Source organism: Copidosoma floridanum, unplaced genomic scaffold (genome assembly GCF_036245765.1).
Source record: "Copidosoma floridanum isolate Cflo_tuat_1 unplaced genomic scaffold, Cflo_Japanese_pri ptg000030l, whole genome shotgun sequence".
Taxonomy (NCBI): Eukaryota; Metazoa; Arthropoda; class Insecta; order Hymenoptera; family Encyrtidae; genus Copidosoma; species Copidosoma floridanum.
The window spans coordinates 20,344,847-20,370,638 of record NW_028321907.1 but is presented as its reverse complement, the minus strand read 5'-3'; the positions used below and the strand labels follow the sequence as shown (position 1 = coordinate 20,370,638).

General features: G+C 45.3%; 2 protein-coding genes across 2 annotated transcripts; both read left to right on the top strand.

Annotated features, from left to right (window-relative positions):
• Positions 1-7,288: 7,288 nt before the first annotated feature.
• On the top strand, positions 7,289-9,070 carry LOC149373537 (uncharacterized). Its single transcript, XM_089596877.1, has 2 exons — positions 7,289-7,743; positions 7,786-9,070. The coding sequence occupies exons 1-2, from the start codon at positions 7,289-7,291 to the stop codon at positions 9,068-9,070; spliced, it is 1,740 nt and encodes a 579-aa protein (XP_089453003.1).
• On the top strand, positions 9,067-11,718 carry LOC149373536 (uncharacterized). The gene is made up of 2 exons (XM_089596876.1): positions 9,067-10,873; positions 10,979-11,718. Exons 1-2 carry the CDS (start codon positions 9,067-9,069, stop codon positions 11,716-11,718), a joined length of 2,547 nt encoding a protein of 848 aa, XP_089453002.1.
• Positions 11,719-25,792: the final 14,074 nt, after the last annotated feature.

Below are 25,792 nucleotides of genomic sequence, written 5' to 3'. Positions count from 1 at the left end.
GAAAGCGAAAATATTCTCACTCATTACGCAAGTTAACGGCTTTGTCGGTCAAGGGCCCTGAATAATTCAGTGTTGGGATTCTGAGAAGCAGGATCTGATCAAGTGGCCGGAAGAGAAGCAGCAATTACATTGAAAAAGCCGCATTCAGGTCCTTCAACAAGGATATGTGCGAACAGGAGCACCCGCCGATCTGTAGGCCAGGAAAAGACGCAGCAGTGTAGCAAGAATTCACAGACCCCCTGGCTCAAAAAAGGAGAGCGACTCTAGTTATGCTCTCAGTAAGCTAGAGCCGGTAGGAGACTGGATGCCTGCAACAGTGAGAGTGCCTCGTTGACGTACAAGAAAAACGAATGAGTGACAAAGTCGATTTTCAAAAGTAAATATTGTAACGAGGCAAATTGAGCCTCCCGGCTCATGTCGCTCTCGCTGCCGCAACGCGTATGACATCACCGGCAAAGACTTACCTTTCCGGAATTCTTCTTTTGTTTTGGCTCCCGGAAAAGAAGAAGAAGAGGACGATTCGACGACGGGACACAGTAGCAACAGCGGCGAGAAGAATACACGTGAGCGCGCGCACGACTGTTCGGGTCGCGGCAGCGGCCCTCGGGTATGAGAGAGAGAAAGAAGAAAGGAAAAAGGTCGAGAGGTACGGGCTGTAGTTGCAAGGGAACGGAGAGTTAGTCTCGAGTCGAGAGCCTTCGCGCGCGTGTATTAGCCAGATTTGTGAGCGAGAGAGAGAGAGAGAGAGAAAGTGCGAGAGAAAGTTGTGGCAGATCAAGAGATAGAGAGAGAGAAGAGGAAGCTGCTGTGTCCCCGTCGTCGGAGATCATCACCGCGAGGAGAAGACCCAGGACAAGAAGCAGAGCGACTGCAGGACGAGAGAGAGAGAGAGAGAGAGAGAGAGAGAAGACGAGAAGCAGAGCGGCTACAGGACGAGATAAAGGGAGTAGGACCGCCACCGTCAGCTTCACAGACTCACCAGCAGCCCGAGGCCCAGCCGGACGCCATACGCCGTTGTCGCGAGTCAGAGAGCCGAAAGGTAGCGTGTTTTTCCTCCGTTCTTTTTGTGCGTCGTGCTAGGGCTCGCGAGCGCCGGTAGACCTCCGGGACTAAGTCCCGGAGTATACAGAGGACTGAGAGAGAGAGAGAGAGAGATAGAGAGAGAGAGAGCCAGGTTACGGGAAGTTGCGGGTGCATGCTCGGGAGTGCCGAATCTTGGGGGTGTTTGAACGTTTTCCGCTCTAGGTGTGCAGAAAGGACGAGAGAGAGAGAGAGAGAGAGAGAGAGAGAGGACCGGGACTAGGGACTGAGAGGGATAAGGAGCAGGTTAACGAGGGACAGTGATAGTGTGAGAGAGAGAGAGAAAGACAGGGTGAGAAAGGTTGCCAAGGAACGAGAAGAAACGGGCGCGATAGTAGAGAGCAGGTGTGTAGTGGGCGGGGAAAAGGACAGGGACGATAGGTTACGTGTGAGGGTGCGCGTGTGTAGGCGTGCGTGACGTGGCTGGGAGCGTTAGGGCAGCGGCCCCTCCTGGTCTCAGGACCCCGAACGTGCGCTCGCGGTTCGCGCGGCGAGGCGGAACCGCTGTAGCGCCGTCGAGGAGTTGTGTAGAGCCGTGTGGAGAGTGCAATAAACAATTTCCTTACTTGACACGGTAGCATTTCCCAAAATTATTTCCTCTTGGTAGAAAGAGAGGAGAAATCCCGTACAAACTCCCCTTTTCAGGAGCAGAATCCAAGAAGACGAGGGACCCGGAGGACGTACGAGACGAGGCAATCCACTTCCTGCGTACCCCCCCCTTTTTTATTTCCAGGTACAAAGGCAGTGTGACAATATACGACGTGACATACTGCTTATTACGGAAAGGCGCGATCATAGAATCATCTACTCCTCTAAGCTCATTCCAGCCAAAATAGGGACAAACTGTAATACAACGCGGTATCATCCAAAAGTACAATAAACGAATACGTACACAAATGTCGCGAGAATCGGCGAAAACGACGCTGTAAACATACAGACGCGCATGTACCTAACACGCGACGTGGGAAAGAAAACAGAATTTTGAGCGAAAAAAAGAAACTCCTAAGGAATAAGACTATTATGTACCTTATGTTTATAGCATACACATACATGGTGTAACAAATATTGATGTACATAAGTATAACATTAATATTATATGCAACGATACACCTTGAATGTAAAGACGGAGTCACACTCACTACTTACCGTAATAACCAGTCAAGCCCTAATACTAGATTGCATTTAATGATTATTAGGAAAATATGTGTAATGAATTGTATGGCATGGGCATTTGTATTTTCACAGAACGTTAAAAAAAAATGAAAATAAAGAAATAAAAATAAAACAAGAAGGAAGGTAGAATTTTTTCTCTTTCTCGCTTAGTTGTTCTCTCTCTTCTTAATCAAGGGTAACCTAGGGACCTAGGAGCTTACGATAAATGGGAGTGAGAACGGAAAAAAAGGATAACTGTTTTATGTTTTAGGGGTAAAAGTAGATGAGATATTTGAATAAATAAAGATGGTAGTAGAAAGGGATGGGTTACAGGAGCTTGGTAAGCAAAAACATGGACCAGAGGATAGGTTGACGACAGGTACTAAACTGACAGACACAGTACACGTATACATGAATTAGTACAGACAAAAGAGGAATTTTTTGACTGGAAGGAATATGCATGGTTAGCAGCTGAAATAGCGTTGGGGGCGGCTGCAGGATCGGTCGGGATTTCAAAATGGGGGGCCCCACTTATACTAAACTTACCTAGAATGTTTGCAGGAAGAAGAACCAGAAACAATGTCGCAAGAAATGAGAATCCGGGGAATTCTATGGCACTACAGTCAATACTTATCCAAGTACAGGGTGAGCGGCGACAAAGAGATCAACCGACGGGCAGTAACAAACAGTTACTATAAGAAACAAACAAAATTTAGCTAAGTTAAAGGTAGAGCTTTAATACCTAAGCATTGACGATGTCTAGTGAAAAAAAAAAAAAGAATCTATAGGTAAAAAAAAATATAAAAAATATAGGTAAATAAATAGACAAAGAAAGTAGTAAGTAGATACGTAAATAAGAATGGTTGATATACCTTTTGGTTCAATGATGCGTTAAATAGATGAATACTAAAAAAAAAAAAAAAGAATACGTACGTAATGATGATAATAATGAAATAAAATAAAAAGATTTTTGTTATGTTGTGTGGAAGACGCTGCATGAAATGTAATGAATATAGTATAAAACAAAAAAAAAGGGAAAAAAAAGAAAATGAATATACAAAACAAAAGTTGTAAGTAAAATAAAACCGAAAGAAGAAAAATAATCATCATAATGATGAAAATGAGTATGTATGAGTCAATTAAAAAAAAAAATGTAAGTAAATAAGTAATATACTAAATTAGATAATAAGCAATAAATGGTAATTGAATAATCATAAATGAAAGTAAGACCCACAAGGGCATATTTATCAATTTATTATGTAAGAGGGAAGAGCACAAACACGAACAATATGTGTAATAACACAATTATGAACTTGCGGAAAACTAATCAAAGCCTGTAAAAGAAAAAGAAACGAGGATGTTCATAGGAACACCTTATTAATTTTTCTTATATGATTAGTATACATTACAACACGAACAACATGATACAGACACTAATTAAACAATCATTCCCGAGGTGGTAAAGAAAAGAACGTTGTCAAGGGCGACGACGAAGCGGCCTCGGACGTGTCACGTACAGTATGGAACATACTACGTGGGATGGGCCTCAGCTATTAGTATTAGGAAGGAGCACAAGTGGGGGAGGAAAGAGCATAAAAAGGCCCGAAGCAGTGGCCACAGGGCTCTAGAACATCGGGACTAGAAGGAGGATAGTCGCAATAAGTAACTTGGGACCGCAAAGCGCCTTCCCTCAAGGAATATAGCAATAAAGTGATTGATTGAGTTTAACTGCCGCGTTGTAATTAAGCACCCCGAACCTTTAAAATCCCACGTAACAGTAGCTTTTTCTATGTCTATAAATAAATCTCAAGGTCGAAGTTTTGATGCCTTAGGATAACACCTTAGAAAACCATTATTTTTTCATGGGCAATTATATGTTACATTGTCTAGATGTAGAAGCCAAAAAAAAATTTTTATCCAAATTGAATTAGAAAACGAGTTTGAAATTGAAAAGATTGGAATGAAATTTTACAGTAACGAAAAAACTATTCCATAGTTTATTACTACTTTTATATTTTCTTTCAAATTTTTCTTTCATCAACAAAGCAAATTTCAGTACTGTCTAGTACCCAGATTTATGAAATTATAAACAATCCGTTTTATGTAATATTTTTTCAGATACACCATCATGGACACAAAATTTTATCAGTGTGACATATGTAACTCAAAATTTTCAAATCAAGAGTGTTCATCACCGCACGAAGAAATTCACAAAAAAAATCTTTTTTGTATGATCTATGTAGCATTATAATATTAGAGAAAAAAAAACTATTTGCGTCACACAAAGGAATGTCAAAACATTGAGAAAAATTTCAAGTGTATTGAATGCGGGAAACGTTGAAAAAGATATTATCGCTTACAGAGACATTTGAAAAGTCATGAAAAAAACGTTCAAAAAAATATTTGTCAAAATTGTGGGAAAGGTTATGTAAGAGCAGAGCACCTAAAAAGACGTTTTCGAGTATGTTATTAAAATAAACATCGTAAGTAAGTTAATTGTAACAAAATTTTTTGTAATGGTCAAATAAAATTATATGTGAAAATTATATCATTTGTAACAGTCAATATATAAGGCTTTACAAATTTATTCACATAATATACGGGGGAGCTGAAAGTAGTATGGTGGGAGCTGGAGGGGAGCGGGGGGATCTAGCAAAAAAGTAGGATTACTCGAAAAATGCAAGAAAATGAAAGAAAAACTACCTTATTTGGGGGAGAGTTGCAGTCTTGTGGATCTGAAAGGTTAAGCAGAGTTGGCCGCGGTTGGTAGTTGGATGGGTGACCACTCGACTATTATTCCGTTCACTTGCGCCGGTGATTTTTTTAGATCGATTCACTGTCTCTTTATCGTTACGACAACGTGAGCGGGAGGTATGCAGAAGTTCAGGCCTAATGTCTATATACCAATATAGACATTTGGTTGGAACTTATAAGGGAATACACCGGCCGTTCCGAGATGGGTTTTTCCTGAGTGGTTTTCCCACCCACAGGACTGCTTATCCTGGTGAATGCAGAACGGAATCTCCTACACCCTTACCATCTCCATCCCTCCCCAGTCCTGAAAGTTCTGAGTGCCTAGAAAAGGACGTAGTACGCTATAATATAAAAAAAAAAAATTATATTTATATAAACTACATCCTCAAAGTGAGGGACGAGAAAAATAAAACAAAAATAAAAATGAAAGGAAGATAAAAAAAAAAATCAAGAGATGTTAAAGGGGGTTGGTCTTAAGGTTACCGTTCCCACCCTCCGTACGCCCTCTTCCAAAGGTGGTGTTCCTGGTGACAGGGGAATCTTCTGACGTCTTTGATGCCATCTAATCTGCATCATCACCAGCAATGGGGACGTGACCACATGGAGTGAAAATCTAGTCCGGCTTCGTGAAGAGTGTTGCGAGCCTCTTTTCATTCATGCTCGGCAGCGGTCCTCAGTTTCTCCGCTCATTGTCAAACTCTCTTCTGAGCTCTCCCCATCTCCCCAAGGTGGCGTTCCTCTGCCTTTCGAGCCCTCCGGGCCTGTGCGATGGTGGTGGCAGCTCCATCCCGGAATGACTGAGCCCCGAACTTCGGTACGGTGCGTTAATTTGCTGGATCTGTATGCGGAGACATACTGAGCTACTCGATCGAATAGGGCTCGAGCCCACTGATAGCCCCGGAGAACGTCCCGGCGGCTCTCCTTCACTTCACGCAGGATGATGTCCCACTCCGTTTCTTGATTATAGGGCTCGTTCCAATTGGGATCGGTGGCCAATTTTCCCTTTACCTGCGGTTCCACGTCGGGGTGGGACCTCTGGATCAGCGGTTTCATCCCTTGTATCTCTAGCGACACTGTAGATGCCTAGTTAGTCGGTCTCGTCGATCTCCTCCAAGGTAGTGGTTGAGGCAGGCTCCGGTATTGGGCTCCGTTCCTCAGCGTGCTTAGAGAAGGCGTCCAGGAATTGGAGAATGAGCTGCCTTGCCGATCGTTCCAGCCCCATGTACATCAGGTAGCTACACGTCTCCTCTATATGTTATCTGCCCACAAAACAATGATCATGACTGACATCGTATAGATGCCAAATTCCATCACTAAGACGTCTTTTAGTTATTAGTTGTCTGAAGATAGCATTTTGACAACTGATAACTAAAAGACATCATAGTGATGGAATTTGGCGTCAATTTGACATCTAGACGATGTGGGTATCATCAATGTTTTGTGGGTGAGCCATGGCATGATGATCTAGGGAAATAGAAAAGGGATGGGGTTAGTTTCAGATGCCCACCAAAGAGCGAATGCTTACATACTAAATCGATCGTTTTCGGGGTCTTCCGGGACCTCATTGCGGATAATTGGTCGCGTCAGTAGGTCTGGCCCGTGGTTCCGATATAAGGGGCGTTTTCAGTGGTCGCCCTCACTTACGTTTAATTGGTCCGCTGGCTTTTGTTGCTATACACTCGTCGATTCTTAAGGATTCGCATATCGTCGGACCGTAGAAATTGGAACAAGTTAAACCAGGGCTCCCCACAAAGATGAAAACCTAGGCCACCGGGAAAATTAAATGTGACGTGAAAAGAACCAAAAGATGAAGGAATGCGAGTTTGGGGAAACGATCTGCCTCCAAGTTATGACAACCCACAGAACGAAGACTTCTAGAAGGAAAGCAGCGATTCCAGTCGTGTAAAGTTACTGCCAGTGGATCGCTCGAGAGTCAACCAGACAAGTCAGAATCCTCACCTGGAGTGGGTGGACAATCCTATGAGCATAAAAGCTGCAAAGGAGGATTGAAACCCTGAGTCTCTTTGGTCAACCCGCGATGGAGGACGCTAGAATCAGTCCCCTCCATGACAACCCCAATACCAGAGATCGAGATATTTCATATGTCAGCAACATTCCGAAAAATTCAGTAGACAATCTCATGGATAGACGAGGACCTCTGGCACATATAGACAACCATGAGGATAGAAGACCGCAGGGCGACCTTAGAGAGGAGGCCACCACAAGACATGCTTGGGAAGACGAGCTGGAGAAGCTGAAGATTTCCAGTGACGTGCTCGGTAATTCCTGAGCTACCTTTACCATGCTGGCTGCGTTTCTGCGGCGCAGTTGCCGCACTCTCAGCTCCGTAGAGGCTTCTCATCTAGCGCGCTCAGCTGGTTCCGCCGGCTCACGAGGGCCCTCCTCGACGCACGCAGGGCGCAATTTGCGCACCCTCACGACCCAGGTGGCCCCAGCGAACTGCCCGGCTTGTCACGAACCCCACTATTTCGGGCATTGCGGTCAGTTCCGGGATCTGAATCCAGCCGCCAAGATGCACATCGTATTCCAGGAGGAGTTATGCTTCAACTGCCTGAAGCCAGAGCACTCCCTGCATGACTGCCCCTCCAAGACGGTCTGCCAGCGCTGCCGGACGGTGCACCACAGTCTGCTGCACAACAGCCTCAAGCGCCGGTCAGAAGCTCCAGGATCTTCGGACCCACCGAAGCATGCGAAGCCGACCAGCTCCGATCTCCTCAAGACTCCTGATGAGTCCCGGCAATGACTTGCGGTGCTTCCGACCGCGCTCGTCCAACTCAGCGGCGGCCGGAGGCCCATCGTCACCGTAAGAGCCCTCCTCGACTCGTGCTCTGAGATCTCGGCCATCTCTCTTAATCTCGCTCGCCGCCTGAAGGCCCCTTTGGAGGATTCTAGAACCAGCGTATCAGGCATCGGCGGCGAACACGCCGTAAGGTCGACACTTTGCGCCAGCCTGCGCCTGATGCCAGGGGATGGCACCCTCAGTTTGTATCTGAAGGCGCTGTGCATACCCCACCTCGGTCTGTCAACTCCTGCGGCCCCGCTCGACCCCAGCATCCTGCGAGTCTGGGCCAGCCTGCAGGACCTCGCTAACCTCGACCTTGCCCTTCCTCGTGCGGTCGATATTCTCATCGGCGCCGAGGTCTACAGCCGTCTGCTGCGCCCTGGGTACCGTCAGCGTAGAGAGATCGTCGGTCAGCATACAGCACTCGGCTGGACTCTAGTCGGGTGTGCTCCTGGGCGCCCCTTGGACAGCGCCGTCGCGTGTCCAACATTGCACGATGAGCTGGCTCCACCCTGGCATCGCGAGCTCGTCATGCTACTCCAGCGCTTTTGGGAACTAGAAGAGGTGCCCTCCGTCTGCCGCCGCGTGCCCGATGACATCGACTGCGAGCGGATTTTCGCCAACTACCGGCGCGACGCGGACGGCCGTTATATTGTGCGTTTGCCTATGAAGCCCAATGCTGCACCGCTCCTCGGCGATAGCCTGGCTAGCACCCTGGCCTCACTGCGATCCCTACACCGTCGCCTCCAGCGGGACTCAAAGATGGCGACCGAGTATAACTGCTTCATGAGCGAGTACCTCGCCCTCGGTCATATGAAGCGGCTCTCCAGCCGAGAGCTCTCCGAACCGAGCAGCACGGTCTGCTACGTCCCGCACCACGGCATCTGGCAACACGGGGACCTTGGACCAAAGTTGCGCGCCGTGTTTAACGCCTCGCACCCAACCACGAGCGGCTACAGCCTAAACGACATCCTGCACTCCGGGCCGAGACTCCAGGCCGCACTACCGACAGTCCTGCTGCAATGGCGAAGACATCGCGTCGCCTTTTGCAGCGATGTCCAGATGATGTTCCACCAAATCTGGGTCGACCCACGAGACGCAGACCTTCAGCGCATCGTCTGGAGCCCCGATTCGAGTCAGACGCCTGTTCACTATCAACTGCGCACCGTCACTTATGGCGCGACTTGCTCGCCCTACTTGTCACTGCGTGTGATTCAACAACTCTGTCATGACGAAGGACACTTGTGGCCGGATGCCGTAGTGCCGTACTTGTCGTCATGAATGATCGGAACGCGCATGACATCCTCTCGGGTGCCGATGACCTCGAAACGGCCCGCCAGCTTCGAGATCAAGTAATCGGCCTGCTACGCTCAGGCGGATTTCCACTCCGGAAATGGGTCGCCAATGATGCCGAACTTGTGGCTGACCTTACCCAGGAAGCTCGCCTGCGCCCTACGTGGCGTGAACTCAGCGACGCCGGCCTCGTCAGCGAACTTGGCGTCAGCTGGGACCCAGCCTCGGATACTTTCCGGCTAACACCGCCGGCAGCCCGAGAACAGGACACCAAGTGGAGCATCCTTGCTGGTATTGCGAGCCTCTTCGATCCTTGCGGTTGGCTCGCGCCGACCATACTCCAAGCCAAGCTCCTTGTGCATGATCTCTGGCGCGCCCGGTTAGATTGGGATGAGGTCGTACCTGCATCAATGGCTCGTCGGTGGTCAGCTTTCACCACTGAGCTGAAATCAATCCAAGGCTTCTCCATTCCACGTTGGATTGGATCTTCGGCTCCGTCGAAGATTCACCTCCACGCCTTTTCAGACGCCAGCCGCCGCGCGATGGGCGCGGTGGTGTACTCCCAGCTGCAGGACTCCTCAGGGCAAGTCCGCTGCCACATTCTGCTGGCCAAGACGAAACTTGCGCCCATCCGAAGCCTCAAGCCGTCAGCCATGCCCCAGGCCCGCATGACGATCCCTCGCCTTGAGCTGCGTGCCGCGCTGCTTGCTGCGAAACTGCTGCGCTTGGTCGTCAGCGAGTGGAACATCCCTATTGAGCACTGCTACGCTTGGTGCGACTCCCAAGTCGTTCTACGCTGGCTCCGCTCCGCCGAGTTTACCAACCACGCTCTCGTCGACAACTACGTCGCCCACATCCAGGTGGTACTGCCACCACACATCTGGCGCTATGTGCCTACTCATGACAATCCTGCCGATGTGGCGTCTCGAGGCACCGATGCCCAGACTCTACACCGCCAGCAGACATGGTGGACTGGCCCTTCCTGGCTGTCCGAAGGCCCTAATCGTTGGCCCCAGGAGCCCTCCGAGCCGCCACAGCCCTCACCTCCTCGTCTCTGCAGCGTCACGCAAAAGGTCGAGTTCGACCTTCTCCGACTGTTCTCCGATCTGGGCGTCCTCCTGCGCACCCTCACCCACCTGCGTCGGTGGGCGAGACTCCATCTCGGCCGAGCCCCTACACGACCGATGCTCTCAGCACCGACGGCTACCGAGTTGACCGATGCCTACCTCGCTTGCGTGCGCTTGAGCCAGCAGCGTGCCTTCTCTGATGAACTTGCACTGCTTCGCACAGGCCGCGCCCTTCTCAAGCGGCACCCACTGACATCGCTCGCAGCCTTCGTCCATACAGACGCCGTTCTGCGTGTGGGCGGTCGCCTCCAGCACGCCGAAATGACCTTCGCGGAGCGACACCCACCCATCCTTGACGGTGCTTGCCCTCTTGCCACGCTTACGATCGCGTGGGCCCATCACCGAGCGCTCCACGGGGGCTTTCGCACCACCAGCCCGTACACCGTCAAGCGTGCTTGGATCATCGGTGGCTCCCGGAAAGTCAAGGCTTTCCTACGCAGTTGCGTTACTTCTGCTCGCCTCCAAGCCCGATCAGCTGTCCAGTTGATGGCTCCTCTCCCGCGGTCACGAGTTACTCCCTTCCGCGCTTTCGGTCGCACTGGGATCGACTACGCCGGGCCGTTCCACGTCCTCGCAGCTAAGGGCCGAGGCGTTCGCACCACGAAGGGTTACATCGCCATATTTGTCTGTCTCACCACAAAGGCACTACATCTAGAGCTCGTAGGCAATCTATCAACCGTCTCCTTTCTTGCGGCTCTCACCCGCTTCTCTGGTTGTCGGGGAAAACCGTCTAAACTCTGGAGTGACAACGCGACGTGCTTCCATTGAGCTGACACCGAGTGGTGCGACGCGCTCCGTCTTGCTAAGCACCGGTGGGACCTCGTCGCGGGTGCCCTAGCGGATCAAGGTATCAAGTGGCATTTTATCCCACCCAGGGCCCCTCACTTTGGAGGTCTCTGGGAGGCCGCGGTCAAGTCCGTCAAAGGTCATCTCCGACGAGTCATGGGCTCGGGGCACCTGACGTACGAGGAGTTCTCAACCGTCTTGGTCGGGATCGAAGCTGTCCTCAACAACCAACCTCTCACTCCACTGTCGGGCGACATGGACAACCTGGGCGTGCTGACCCCCGGTCACTTCCTCATCGGAGCACCCCTCAATTCAATCATTGAGGCCGCGCCACCCGATCAGGATCTCGACCATCTGGCTCACTGGGAGCTTGTCCGGGGCATCAGAGCACAATTCTGGGCCCGATGGAGTCGGGAGTATCTTAATACTCTTCAACAGCGATCGAAGTGGATAACCCCTCATCGGAACCTGACCTTGGGTGATATCGTCGCCGTCCTTGACTCATCTCTGCTCTCGACCGACGGCCGCTGGCCTGTTGGCCGCATAACTGAAATTCACCCTGGCCCGGACGGCCTCGTACGCGCTGTGACCGTCCGAACGGTGACGGGAGAATACACCAGGCCAATCACGAAAGTCACGCTGCTTCCGGTGATAACCCGGACCGCCTCTCAGCCTGCATCGCCCGGAGGCGAAACCGCTCTGGATACAGCGGGCGGGACTTGAAGTTTCGTTCCTGGAACGAGGCGGGCGGGATGTTTCGTTCGACGATATACTGTCGGTTGGGCCCCCCTCCTGATCGTCTCGGCGCTTCGTTACGCCACTGCCGCTGGCATCGACGGCCTGTGCCGGGACCAGTTCAGTTCGTCTCCTGATACACAGGTTCACGCATCAGCTGGCCAGCTACACGCCTCTGCCAGCCAAGCCACACCAGCAGCAGCCAGCAAGCCGCCCGAGACAGCTAGTCCACCAACAATATCAGCAGAGCGTAGTACGCAGAAAGCACGCTATTCATTGTCGCCGGGTCCGCTTCCCTTTTACTCAACAAATAAAGAGTTCCTCAAACATAAATGTTATAATATTTTTTTTTTCGGTAAAGGGAATTGTTCATCTTAGTAATTTTATAACTAATTTCATAGTTTTCGATAAGAAATTGTGGTTATACAATTCAAATATAGATTTAATACATAATTTTTCAAATAATTTGGTATTCATACTGTTAATCTTTACTCGTTGATCATGACTGATTTAAATAAGGCATCAATAAAAATTTTTTAGTATGGTTCGCTGTTCTCAGTCCTCTTTTTAATTTACTAGAAAATCAAGTATAATTAAGTGCAGAAAAGTTAAAAATATAATCGAGGATGAGTAAGTAAATATATAAATAAAATTATCACACGTATGAATCAAAACAAAATGTAGTTGAACTCTATTTTCTAAGACAGAGATTTAATAATTTGAACATATTATTTGCATTTTTAACAGAATATAACTTTTTTCAGATTTGCTCATCTGTTACAATGTTTGTAAAGTATATCATAGTCCAAACGAAAGTAGCGTACGAAATGAAAATAGAAAAGAGAAATTACCTTTAAAAAAACAAATTTTAAATAAGGGTTGGCTTGGGGAGCGAAGCCCTGCTATTATATGTATATATAATTAGGTTACACGACAAAGAAAGGGATAAACGTTTAAACGTTTAACTTCGAAAATTAAAAGCTGAACTATTCTACTGACAGCGCTTACTGTTTTTTCAAGTGCTTACTGTACTGCGCTCACTCTACTAGAATAAGCGCTAATCTACCTCACTAATATATTTTGTTATCATTTGGCATATTCATGTGATGAATACACTAAACGCTAGACGCTGAAAACTATCATCTATTACATTAAACAAAATAAGTGATTCAAGACCAATACATACCATGTAAACCAAGATTTACTAAATAATGAAATCATAGAAAACAGAATAGAGCTTACTGTCCCACATAGCCATAAATCCTTATGTTGCCATAGGTGCAAAAGAAACCGCTGCTGGAAGGCCAAATGTTATACATATTAATAGAGGAACTCTCCTGCAAATTTCTCGTTCATACCAGACATCACGATGAGTACAGGGTTATGTGGGAATAGCGTACTCTATTATTCTCAAGTATATCTCATGGGACAATAGTAAGGTCAAGGAACACATGTACCGCCTTCGTGCAAATGAACTGATTACAGCATAGGAGGAAAAAAATTTCTTAATTGGTATGAAAAATAGTATTGAAAATTATGTTTCAACATATAGAATCACAATATAATAATCAAAATTGTCATTCATGTGTAGTATAGGTAACCCGGTTACACTTTTTCACCAGTACTTTTGACTCCTATATGACTCCTATACATCACGATAAAAAGAAGTAATCAAATTCCTTGTATCGAGACCGCTCATAGCAGAGTGGGTAAGAGCCTTGGCTAGTGTAAAAGAGGTCAGAAGTTTATATCCACTTGGAAACTTTTTTTTTAGAATTGGTTAAGGAAAAAGAAATAAAATAATAATTCAATAAAATTCCAAATGTGTGCCGTGGCGTCCTGGGGTGTGGTGTGGTGTGGAGAGAAAAAGACGAGGGGTGGTACGGCGAGAATGATGGGGCAAAGGAAAAGTAACATGCAAAATCCACTTCCGTTACATGTTTTCTCAAGCTCGACAATCTGAAATCGTTAATTAACTATCGCGCATAACGTGCTTATCGTATCTTATCTTATTAATATATAAAGCAAAGTCGCAAAACCGTTGGAATCGCTAACAACAAAAACTACTTAACCGATCTTTCTAAAATTTTGTATACTGATTCTTGACTTTTCCTAAATAGTTTTTACGTAGTTTTTATCTCTAAAAAATTAATAAGAATAGCAATACCATCCGCTATGTGGCGTAAAAGTAAAGTTAAAGCTACGTAAAATAGAAGTAAGTGGGTCTGGTTATAATACCCCCGAGCAAATTAACGAATTGCATAGTCATCTACTAACAGTGCATCAAAAACAGAGTTGAGAGCCGTACAAAATATACACAATTTTAAGGAGGCTTGAGCATTTGGTGTCGTGATTACTGAGGGGCTCCTGTGGGGTACTTACCATGCAAATGATTATTCGTATTTCTTTTATCACAACTATGTTTATCATATAAGTAGGTCAACGAAATATCAATAATACGCCGAAAAGCCACAGGGAAATAGATATTTAAACAATTGTTAATTTTACCGAGAGACCTTGTGCAAAGATGACGGTTCTGCTACGATAAAACTGACAACATCGTACTCTCTTGCTATCTTTTGCTATTATACACCTATACTTGTATTGGACTTGAATCTTTATGCTTGTATGTTTATGTATGTACAACGCATGCGCACTTACAATACCTGAACAAAGCAATTCTCACGTTTTCCTCACTGTTTTCTCAAAATGTAAGGTGTTGATCCTATTTTTTTTTAAAGTAATAGATTCTTTACAACTAAAAGTAAATGTCCCAATTCAACTTCTGACCCACAGTCTTTAATTGCCATATAATAGTCAATTTAATTTCGGGTTCCGTAAGGTTACGTGTTAAAATGACGAATTTTTACAAGCGATTTCATCGAAAATGAGTGTGTTGACCTATCTATTTCTTTTCCAACAGAAAATCTGGCGTACTTTATTTGCATAATCTCTGAATTTCAGAGCTAGGCATCATTTAATTTAAAATCCCCTAGGCCCCTTAAGTGTCAAGAAACTGACGCAGAAAATTTATCAAGATTGAAACAGCAGCACCAAAATCAACAAATACAGAATCAATTAAGTGAGAGATCAGCTTTTCTTTATAACCCTTACAGTAACTTTCTAAATCTTCCAGATTTTAAAATAGGTAAAATAGTATATATTGATATTTTTGTGGCGATAAAAAATGAAGAGATGAAGCTTCAGGACCTTATTGCTCTTGTAATAAAGTTGTGAGACTGGAAAATGATTCCGTCTCATAAGTGCCATTGTCTCCGGTGCTATTTAACGGCCCGAGGAACCTACGGAGCAGGGGTTCTATCAAGGTGCATGAAAGTTTGCACTTTTCAACGTATTTTTGTCACCTGCACATGTGCAGAAGTCAAATTTTGTCATCTGCGCATGTGCAAGTGTAAACTTTTGTGAACCTTGATAGAACTCCAGGGCCTGAGGTACATTTGGTACGTAAGGTAGCCACAGTGCGATGGCGCTGATGTGGTGAGTCATATTTTTCCTACCAAAGGCATACCAGCATCTTAAGAACGCTCGAGACAGGAAAAACAATTTTTCGATTATATATTTTTTATCAGTTTTTAATCTTGACAGTTTTATGTGTACAATACTTGTTAACACAATACGGTGTTTTATTTAGTGAGTCTCAAGAGAAGCCGAGCCAAGGAGGGCCGCTAGTAGAAGTATAACTTCAAAAAACTGGTGCTTTTGTTTACTATTCTTTGCAACTAATATCGTTTAAAGGACATACTTAGTAGTAGAATGGGCTTGTTTCTAGCATCAGGTGGCGCTAGTATGCCCATGTAAGATTTCCATCGGAGTATACCTTTATATTGAATAAAGTCCAATTGAAATTCATTCAGTATATAGATATACTCCTGTGAAAATCTTACATGGGTACACTACCGTCACCTGATGCTAGAAACAAGCCCATTGGTTCAGCGTCTCACCATCAGGGTGATACTACTTGTCACTTAATGCCGCAAATTACATTCACCTCCGTATGTACATTCTGAATAAAGGGCACAATGATCACCGTTATTCTCCGTCTTTCTATTATCGTGCCAATCGAGGTGCTGATCATCGTTCCTTTATCAATTTTTGCTCCTTAAAAAGTCAGTTGGCATATTTACAATATTATTAAAAAAATATTATAATACGTTTTAAAATGGCTGTTATCAATGTATATATTACCGATGTCTCACGACACATACCTTGATTCATATTTTTTTACTGGTGTCCATTGGATGCTTTTCATTTTAACTTTTGATTTCAGGGTTGGATTCGATATTATTCGGCTTCCTCAATTTTCTATTTTTGTCTTTCGTTTCAAAGTCTTCTGAAGAGCATATTAGAGTTCTTTCTTTTAATTTTTAATTTTTTTCGTCTTGTCAGCTTCGATACTTTTTTTTGTGACCGTTTACATCTCTTTCTTTAGAAAAATATAAAGTTAAGTGCCGGGAAAAGTTTCAAATCATCCAATACCCTTTATTAGTATGTGTCACTGTGATGTTTTTTTAGCAAATTGGGAAACATCACTATTTTGTTTTTTCCACTGTCCTCAGAAGTTTGGTTCATTAGAAAACCATCATCGTGCTTTGTGCCTTACGATATTTGAAATCGACCTTAAACATTTTTTAATTTGACGAGATTTTTTAGCAACTTCATCTAACATGTGACCAAGATCCGAAAAAAATTTGGATTTTTGACAATTTCTTTAATGGCAAATTCTACAGAGTCAAGTTCTCAATTTGAAAATTCAAATTTTACTGGGTGCTTACAATATTTGTCAGTATAATAAAATTGTTTTTCATACTCGGTCAGTTTCACGTGCAGCTCATTTCCGATGTAACTAAGTATTTCTTCACCTTCCTGTAGCATGTCCTTAGTTAAATTTTTTGTCCTTAATTGATTGTCTCTACATGTGTTACGCAATCTCTTTTTAACTGAGTATGTGGTTTAAAACCCAGTTTTTTTTCGAAATACTCCGAGAATATGAAAGTTGTAATATCTGGGGTGGCAGTTGAAGGCAAGAACAGAGACAACGAGGATAACAAGTGTCAGATGTTTATTATAAGTTACTGGTGATACCTGAGGAGAGAACGAGTATCAGATGTTTATTATTTGAAAAGAGAATGCTGAGCTCGTACTGACTAGTAGTGGCAGCCACTACGTGACTCTTGAGTTAGACTAACTTGCTGCTGCTATAGCTAGCTACTCAATGAGCTGAGACATATATATTTATCATATATATATGCAATAGCACATATATTTATCCTTTTTCACCACGCAATGCTCCTCGAGGAGAGTTTAGGCGACTTTCTCGTAGCAAAATTGCCTAATTCCCCCTACCCCCTCCCGGTAACGGGAGGCCTCCTTATCCCTCTTCCCTTCCTTCTCCAAAGGGCTAAGTGCCAATAGTAGTGCCCTTATTAAAGGAGCCGGACGTAGAGCACTATATAAAAAAAAAAAAAAAAAAAAAAAACATATTTATCGCGCCGACGTTGTGGCCCTCTTGCTTATTACATCAATTAGCACTTGTACTGCTCGAGACAGACGAGACTCACGGCACTCTTACTGTATACGAGACAAGTATTGCTGGTGTTATAGATACGCAGCTCGCGTGCTGCTTACATGACAAAAGTCATCGATTCAACTGCGTTTTCCACTCATCATAATCCATATTTTTAATTTAGTTAAAAAAATGAAAAAAATCGACATCTGGATACCGTGTTATGGAACAGTAAAATCTTCGACAGTATTCTAATATCACTTGAGTACGAGTCTGGACATGTGTTGTCACAGATTATATGGTGAGAAACGTGATTTTTTTTTAAGTAAAACTTCTTATGTTGGGCCGTGAACAGCCGCGTGAGAGGAAATGCGTTATGAAAAAACGTAGCCATCCGTCCTGCGGCACAAGCCCTCTTCTCAATCTCCTCTCTGACACACTCCCTCCCGCTCCGTCTCTCTCTTTTGTAGCGCGCGCCTGCCTGTCTACTACTCCGTCTCTCTTTCTCTCGCATGTACGCCGTTTGCTCCATTCCTCTCACGCTGCTACTATACCTATATACGTATACATATATTATATGTATGTTAGTATGTATGTTTCTACGCTACGACTAAACACTATAACTGATACGCTTGCTCAAGCTGAGGTATAGTGTTGCGTGGAGACACAGTCGATCCAACATGGATTGCCTGGTCCAAATTCAAAGTACGATCAATAGAAATATAGGGGCTTACTACTGTAAAAGAGTGTTAGTTCAAATAAAATAAAAAAATAAAAAAATAAACCCAATAAAAATTAGTACACTAAATAGAGTGGAAGGGATTGAATTAAATTAACGACAAAGGATTCCCAATGAATAAAAAAAAAAATAATAAAAAATGGCCTAATTAAATAAAGAAAATTGATAAATTATAATGCTAAAATTTACTATTATGAAATGTCTGAAATGAGCAAATAAAAGGGGAAGGGATTGACACAATTAAAAACAACTAATTAATGGGAAAAAGCCGGTGGCATAAAAAACCCAGATTTATTAAAACAACTTGGAGTGTATACAATTGAAGAACAGATTAAACTAATAATAACACTGACAACTGGAACGGTGGTAAGCGTGTGTTGTGTTGATGCGTGAATGTTTAAGTGTGTGCGGGAGGACCTGGTGGTAACGACTCCCAGTGTGCGAATGCGAGACGAGTGAGTGAGGAGTGATCTCCTCTGCGAACCGGCGGGCCCTGCACGGTCGCACAAGTCAGCGCGAAGCTGGTGAAAGCGGGCCGACGCCCGGAAGTCGAAGTTGACTACCACTTGCGGTAGTTTGCGATGACGGTTGTTATGAGTAGTGTGTTCGGGTGGGGACCCTGATTCCGGAACGAGAATCGGAATGAAGCGGACGAGATACGGAGTGATGATGACGGGATGACAAGGTGCACTGAATAAGGTGTAATAGATGTATGATATGTACGATATGTAGTGACAAGGTTAAATGCGGATGGATGGAGCGAAGACGAGGTTAAGATGATGCTACGTGCATACAGAGATGCGAGACCAACGATGATGACTCGTATAACAGATGGGATGACTGATAAGGTGGTTAGTGGCGTGCTCGAGAAAGATCGTGACGGTGGGTGGTGGTCGGTGAAGTTGAGGTCGATGGGGAGAGAGAGATAATGTAGAGCAAGCAAACGGTGTCGAGGTGACAGGGGGGGGGCGTGCAGGGAAGGAACAACTGACGAGCTAGTATGATGATGACAAAAGCGGTTTCGAGGAAGTAAGGATTGCTTTTAGGAAAAGGGAGACAGCATGAATAAGAGATGAAAGGGTTATGATGTATGTGAGTATGAATAAGAGATTGACAGATGAGCGAATGAATTGACGGTTTGTTGCAGAGGATGTTGAGATGTAGCACGAGTACGCAAATGCAGTTAGTGGCGAATGCGGAAGCTGATAAAGCGTGGGTGATGGACTAATTAGGTGAAGAGAGGTGTAAGAGAATGTCGATTCTATGAGTGAAGATGAAGATAGAAGGAAAAAAAAATAAGATAGACTTAAGTTTCAATGACGATGTCCTGAGTCCTGGGGCTCGATGACAGCTGCGAAATCTCCTTCAGACGGTACAAACTGTAAGCGGTAAAACAAGCACTAAGCGAGATATTAACGATGCTTCCAATTCGGCGTGTCAGACAAGAGAGAGCGTACAACGGAAAAAGTAAAACTGTCAAATCCTGAAGCCCCGCCCCTACCACCACCGTACTGACGGGACACGAGCCGATCAGCGGTGGGTGCAGGCGCGCGAAAGGCTCCAGGGGAAATTAGAGTGTGTTCGACTCTGAGTAGCATGCGATTCCGCTCCAATTTCGTCCCTCGACGGAACATATAGGGTATAGGTTCGGAGAAAAGAGAGCACAGGTATTATGTTGTATAATATACATATATACGTGTATAGTATACATGTATACGTGTATATTATATATGTATATACGTGTTTCACGTCGTGATAATTACATACATGTTCATATGTGTACATGTATGTAAAAAACGTGAATGAAGTATCAAATATATATAATATGACAATCTTACCTGTGAAAATAAGAAAAAATGTTGCATCTCGAAAGAGAATCAAAATTAGCTAAAAATAACAATTTTTACGGGTTCCCAAAAGGGGAACTACATAATCGAGGTGCACAAATATAAATGGGTTGGGCTATGTAGAAACATAACCTTAATTATTTCCGTTTTCGACTGTATCTTGAATAAAAAGAGTAAAAAAAATTTTCTTTTCTATGCCGTATCTGAAAAATTAATATAGACGTTTACAAAATCTTCGAAAAATTTTTGCAAAAATATATGTTATATGGATTAATACAAACAATCGTAATAATTCTCAATATAATAAGTCGTATCTCAAAGGCAAAGTTACATCCTATATATCTTAGCAATAAATTAATTTATTTTTTACTCTCTATCACGCACTGGATGAGTTCTTTATCATAAACTGGATGAGTTCAACCGGTATTCTCCAACCAGACAGAATTCTAGCCCACTGGCCAAGTCCAAGGTAACATGGCAGAATTTCCAGGGCGAAGGGATGTGGGTTAGGGGAGACGCTTCGCCCCTGGGTTAACATAACCCGAGGGAGGAGGACTGTTTTAAGGAAAGTGACGATTCAAGCTGAGTGAAGTTACCACTGGTGAATCGTTCACGAGGCCACGAGACAAGGCGGAACCCTAACCCAGAGTACGAGGATAACCACAGGAACCTACCTACTCAGAGAGGATTGGTACCCCGAACCCCTTTGGCCCACCCAGGACGGAGGATGCCGGAGTCGATTCCCCTCACGTCAACCTCAATACCAGGGGCCGAGATATTCCAACATCTTTCCGAAAAATTCAGCTGACCGTCGCACGGACAAACAAGGATCCCCACCGCATGCGGGCAACCGTGAGGACCGAAGGCCGCAGGGTGACTATAGAGAGGAGGCCACCCTAGCCAAGGCCGTCAAACCCCTGCAGAGCTGGGGATTGCGATTTACGGGTGAAGAGCGTGTAGAGGACCCTGAGGATTTTTTGGACCGTTTAGAGGACTGTCAGGCCAGTGTGGGGATAAATGACCATGCCCTCTTGGGAGCTCTACCGTGCGTCTTGCTCAAGCGAGCAGCGCGCTGGTTTAGGACTAACAAACGGGACTTTGCGAACTAAGAGGTGTTGTGCCAGTCTTTTAAGAAGCAGTTTGGTGGAAAGTACCAAGAGGATGATTGGCTTCAGGACCTGTATGCCTGGACCCAAGGGAAAACGGAAAGGATCTCTGTCTTCCTAACCAACTTCCAGTACATTGCGTCCAAACTGATAATTCCCGTGTCCAAACGAATCTTAGCCGACCGGGCTTATCGGAATCTCCTACCAGAATATCGACGAGCCATGTTGGACAAAGTGATTTCCCATTTAGAAGACATAGAAAGCTACGGACGACGCTGGAAAAGTCAGAAGGACCGAGACGGATGGTATCGCCACTCCTGGCGTTGAGACTATGCACTTTCAAGGGGCGGTTTATTTGAACCCAACGCCGTGGACAAGAATTTCAGAGGTTATGGAAGTGACAGAATAACTTGAGGGGTTAAATCGAACTTCCCCTAACAGCAATGTTAAAACAGATGATTACGAGGGTAATGGACCCATCAACTCAGACCAGGACGCTATCTTAGCCACGACTTTACTCAACCCGGTCGATGAGGATGCCCATGCGTAATTGGCTGCTCTAAGGGCCCGAACCAATCTAAATGACCAATGATAACTATCCGGACTATATACCCTAGGACAACCAAACTGGGCTGGACTAATAAGCCTACGTGGAGGCAAATGACGAGCTCCGAGACAGGAACAGCTCCGCAATCCAGCGTGAAGGAACCCGATAGCTCATTTCTTGGGGCATGACTCCTGTGTCAAGGAGTAGGGCACCGTTTCTCACAGTGCACTTTGATGCAATGTTTCTTGTGCAGCAAGAAGGATCATTTGGCTCGCCAATGCTCAACCAGAACTATCGGGACATCGGACAGCTGCCATAACTGTGATACCCTGGGGTGCACGTTCAAAACGTGCTTAAACTGAAGAGTTAAGGAAGAAGATGGGAAACAGAAAGGCGGGGAACTCGATTCGACTGATGCTTCTCCGTCACCCGCAGCATTGTTAAAGGCCTTGATAGGGGACTCGATTGGGACGGATGAGGAATATGACCACTTTGTCGACTTCGATGGAGGCCTAACCAGGTCCGTAGCTACATCTGATGCTGAGACCTCCAGGTTTTATCGGACGAATACCAGGAAGAACCGATGCACGTTATCCGCACGGAGGATATAATGGCAGAGGCCAGGAACTATATAATCGTGGTGCTTGGAGGACAAAGATTTCGAGTGCTGTTTGACAGTGGTGCCCAATCTTCTATTAGCGGAAGATGCCTAGCGGACTTGTTCCGGTCACGGTTAGTTAAAACTAACTTGGTGACTGAGAGTGTGAATGGTGGCATTACAATAATACGCGGAGTATTGTCACAAATAAGGCTACCAGTGGTCTTCACTGAGTGTACTGGTATTCACGAGTTGAATCTCGAGGAGCGAGACAGAGTAGACCAATTCATGGCACACATTGTAGCCAAATCCCCGGACAAGGTGGGACGGATTTCTTCGACTGAACACATCATAAACGTAGAGGATACAACACCTATAAGACATCGGCTCTGTTGCATGTCACAAAAAATTCTGGAGATAGCGACCCTCGAAGTGGATCACTTAGCTCAGGAAAGAATAATCGAACGGTACTCAAGTGACTACTCTAGCACCCCGGTGATGATAAGGAAACCGGACGGCACCTACAGATTCTGCATCGAATACTGGGATCTGAGCAAGATGAATGTTTAGTCGAAACGACTAAAATTCGTAGACCGCCTCGTGAGCGGTGGAGGATCAACCTCGAAGCACGCCGAAGGTGGCAGCACACCGAGTTCATACAAAATTCATCACATATTCACATATGCAAGCGCCGGTCAATTTCTCTCTTACCTTCATCCTTTTTCTCCTTTTGTTTCAGTCGGTACAATTAATCGCTCTCGCGCCAACTCTCATTATGTCTCTCTCTCTATACTCTCATTAGCTAGACATTTTCTCTCCTTCTCTATCATGCGCCTACATCTCCATCTCCTTTGCTCTTATTAAGTGTCCTCGGGTCATAGGTCTCTCCCCCCTCTCTTAATTGCTTACATCATTCTCTCTCTCTCCTTTCCTGGCTTTCCACATATAAGGTGTAAGGGATTGATGGGTCCTGACGACTGCAGCGGGTGGGAGAATTAAAAAGGGGAAGGGGGGTCTTGCGGCTACTTTGGGTGGGCGCACCGGGTCAGTTCCGATCTATCTGTCTATACAGAGCGGTCTACAGTTGTCAACTGCGATCTCGAGTATCTGGCATAGTTGGGTATTATATTCGTCCTACTGGTTTCTACATCCTTCCTCATCATCATCACGCACACGTGTATCTGGGGGCCACCTTTTTGGGGTTAATTTCTCTCACGCTTTCTTTTTTTATCATCATCGTCATCTGCATCATCTTCGAGAAGCTCGGCGTGCTGCGAGTAAAGCACGGCGAAAATCCGCTTCACGGACCGTGCGACGTTTGTCGATTCGTGAGTTTTTCGAGACACGTGCGGACGCGCACGTATACGTTTTCTACACACAATACACAAATACACACTCTTCATTGCAGGAAGTTTATCTTAAATTTATTGTTCAACCTCACTCGTTTGTATTTTCATTAATTTTTCTTCTCTTGGGTTTTTCTCTTCGGAGTTTTTCCCTTGAGCCACGAAATATATCTTCGTTCGTGGCTCATAATCAGTGCATTTTAAATTTATTTCAACTAGTTCATTCCCATCTTCCGTTCCGATAAATTCAGCAAAATTGTCTTTTTTTTAGGTGGATTTTAATTAATTATTTGTAAATTGAGTAGTATTTTTGTGCCACGATCCCTCCTAAATTTTAAGTAACAAATTAGTTGACTTCGTCAAAATAGACGCAGCCAAAAGGGCAGCAACACTCTTGCTACAAATCAATGAATGAACGGGATGCTTATCCGCTTTCAAGCATGGACTCAATATTGGACAGGCTGCGGAACGCTAAATACCTATCAAAGATCGACTTGAAACAGGCCTATTATCAGGTTCCAGTGGCTAAGTCAAGCTAACGGTATACAGCCTTCGCCATTCTATTCCGGCGCAAGCCAATTTTCGAGCTTCGCCCAGATGCGTAAGTGCCTCTCCTCTTATCCCTTTGAGAGCGGGCCTCCGAAATTCTCCGTTATTTTCCTTCTTCCCTCTTCACTTGTGCCTTTTTGTCTTCTAGGAGAGTGGTCCTATGGACCTGTCCCATGCGGGGAGGTTAGTTTTTAGTCGGTAGGCACACCGGGTGAATCCGACACTACCACCGGAATAGCCGGGGTGTCTCTGAAGATTTTTCCCTCCTCGCTCCTTCAAACAAAAAAAAAAAAAAAAAAAAAAGCCTTCGCCATGCCTGGCTCTGGACTTTGGCACTTTATTAGGATGCCTTTTGGACTCATAAATGCCCCTATGACGTTCGAACGGCTCATTGACCCAACTCTTTGGCCCAGAGTTGCAACCCCACATTTTCGGGTACTTAGACGATATTATTATCGGCACCGACTCCTTTGACGAGCACCTCTATTACCCCGAGTTAGTGCTTACTCGACTAAGTTAAGCCGGACTGAAGGTAAAATCTAGTAAATGTGAATTCTGTGTGTCAGAAATAGCCTATCTTGGGTTCCTGTTGGACAAAAATGGCCTAAGATCAGACTCGGACAAGGTGGCGCCAATTTTTGAGTACCCTCCGCCTTCCAACGTGAAAAAGTTATGTCGATTCTTAGGTCGATGGTGGGTTGGTACTCAAGATTCATCGATAAGTAATCGGATTTAAAGGTTCCGCTATCTCGCCTACTGTTAAAAGGACAAGAATGGACATGGGGTGACGAACAACTGGAGACTTTCAAAAGACTGAGAGTAGCCTTAACCACATTCCCCTGGCTTGCCCAGACTTTAGGAAGCCCTTCACGCTACAAACGGACGTGAGTAATTATGCCCTTGGACCTGTTTTAACCCAGAAAGGAGAAGACGGGGAAAATCCCGTGGTGTACGCGAGTCGCGCTTACACTCCGCCAGAGAAGAATCACTCCACTACGAAGAAAGAGTGTCTGGCAGTGGTGTGGGCCATTAAAAAACTAAGGCTCTACCTTGAAGCGCATGAGTTCACTGTTATAACGGACCATAGCTCGTTAAGATGGCTATTCGGCTTAGCTGAGACCTCAGGATGAGTGGCTCGCTGGATAATGGAGCTACAACAATGGATATTCAAGGTGATCTATCGGAAGGGAGCCTTCAACCATGTACCGGGCACCCTCTCCAGGCTATATGAGGATACTGAAGAGGTAGTGGGAGCCATAAGCTTCACCACTCTTAAGGATCCGTGGTATACTAGGATGTTGGAAGATATGGTTCAAACCCTGCAGAAGTTCCCGGACTGGCGAGTTGAAGATGGACGTCTTTACCGCTTCAGAAAGGACCCCTTACTGGACCCAATAATCTTTCGTGAGAAAAGTTGGCGACTAGTCGTGCCAAAGGACCACCAGGAGCCAGTGCTGAAAGAATTCCATCTCGGGATTATAGTCCTCAGGATAATAGTCCTGTACCGGACATCTCGGGATTGAAAAGACGTAAGATCGGGTCGCCTACGAGTACTACTGGAAGGGGATGTTTCACGATGTGCACACCTTCGTGTACTGCTGTGATACGTATCAGCGGAATAATGTGGCACAATCTGGACTACAAGGACTAATGGAAACCCGTGTAACGTTGCGTTTTCTCGCCCTGTGACACGTAGAGTGTCCCGGCCAGGACGATCCCGAAGCAACGCTCAAAAACACTTGAATTATCACCAATTTGGTACTGGAAATGACACAAATGGAAATGGCACGGTCCCTGAAACGCGAA

Bases quoted from the DNA above. Each gene is read 5' to 3' on its own strand.
- LOC149373536 (XM_089596876.1), top strand. From the start codon at position 9,067: ATGAATGATCGGAACGCGCATGACATCCTCTCGGGTGCCGATGACCTC. The intron at 10,874-10,978 runs GCAATCTATCAA...GCTTCCATTGAG, and splicing joins ACTACATCTAGAGCTCGTAG to CTGACACCGAGTGGTGCGAC.
- LOC149373537 (XM_089596877.1), top strand. From the start codon at position 7,289: ATGCTGGCTGCGTTTCTGCGGCGCAGTTGCCGCACTCTCAGCTCCGTA. The intron at 7,744-7,785 runs GCAATGACTTGC...CGTCCAACTCAG, and splicing joins AAGACTCCTGATGAGTCCCG to CGGCGGCCGGAGGCCCATCG.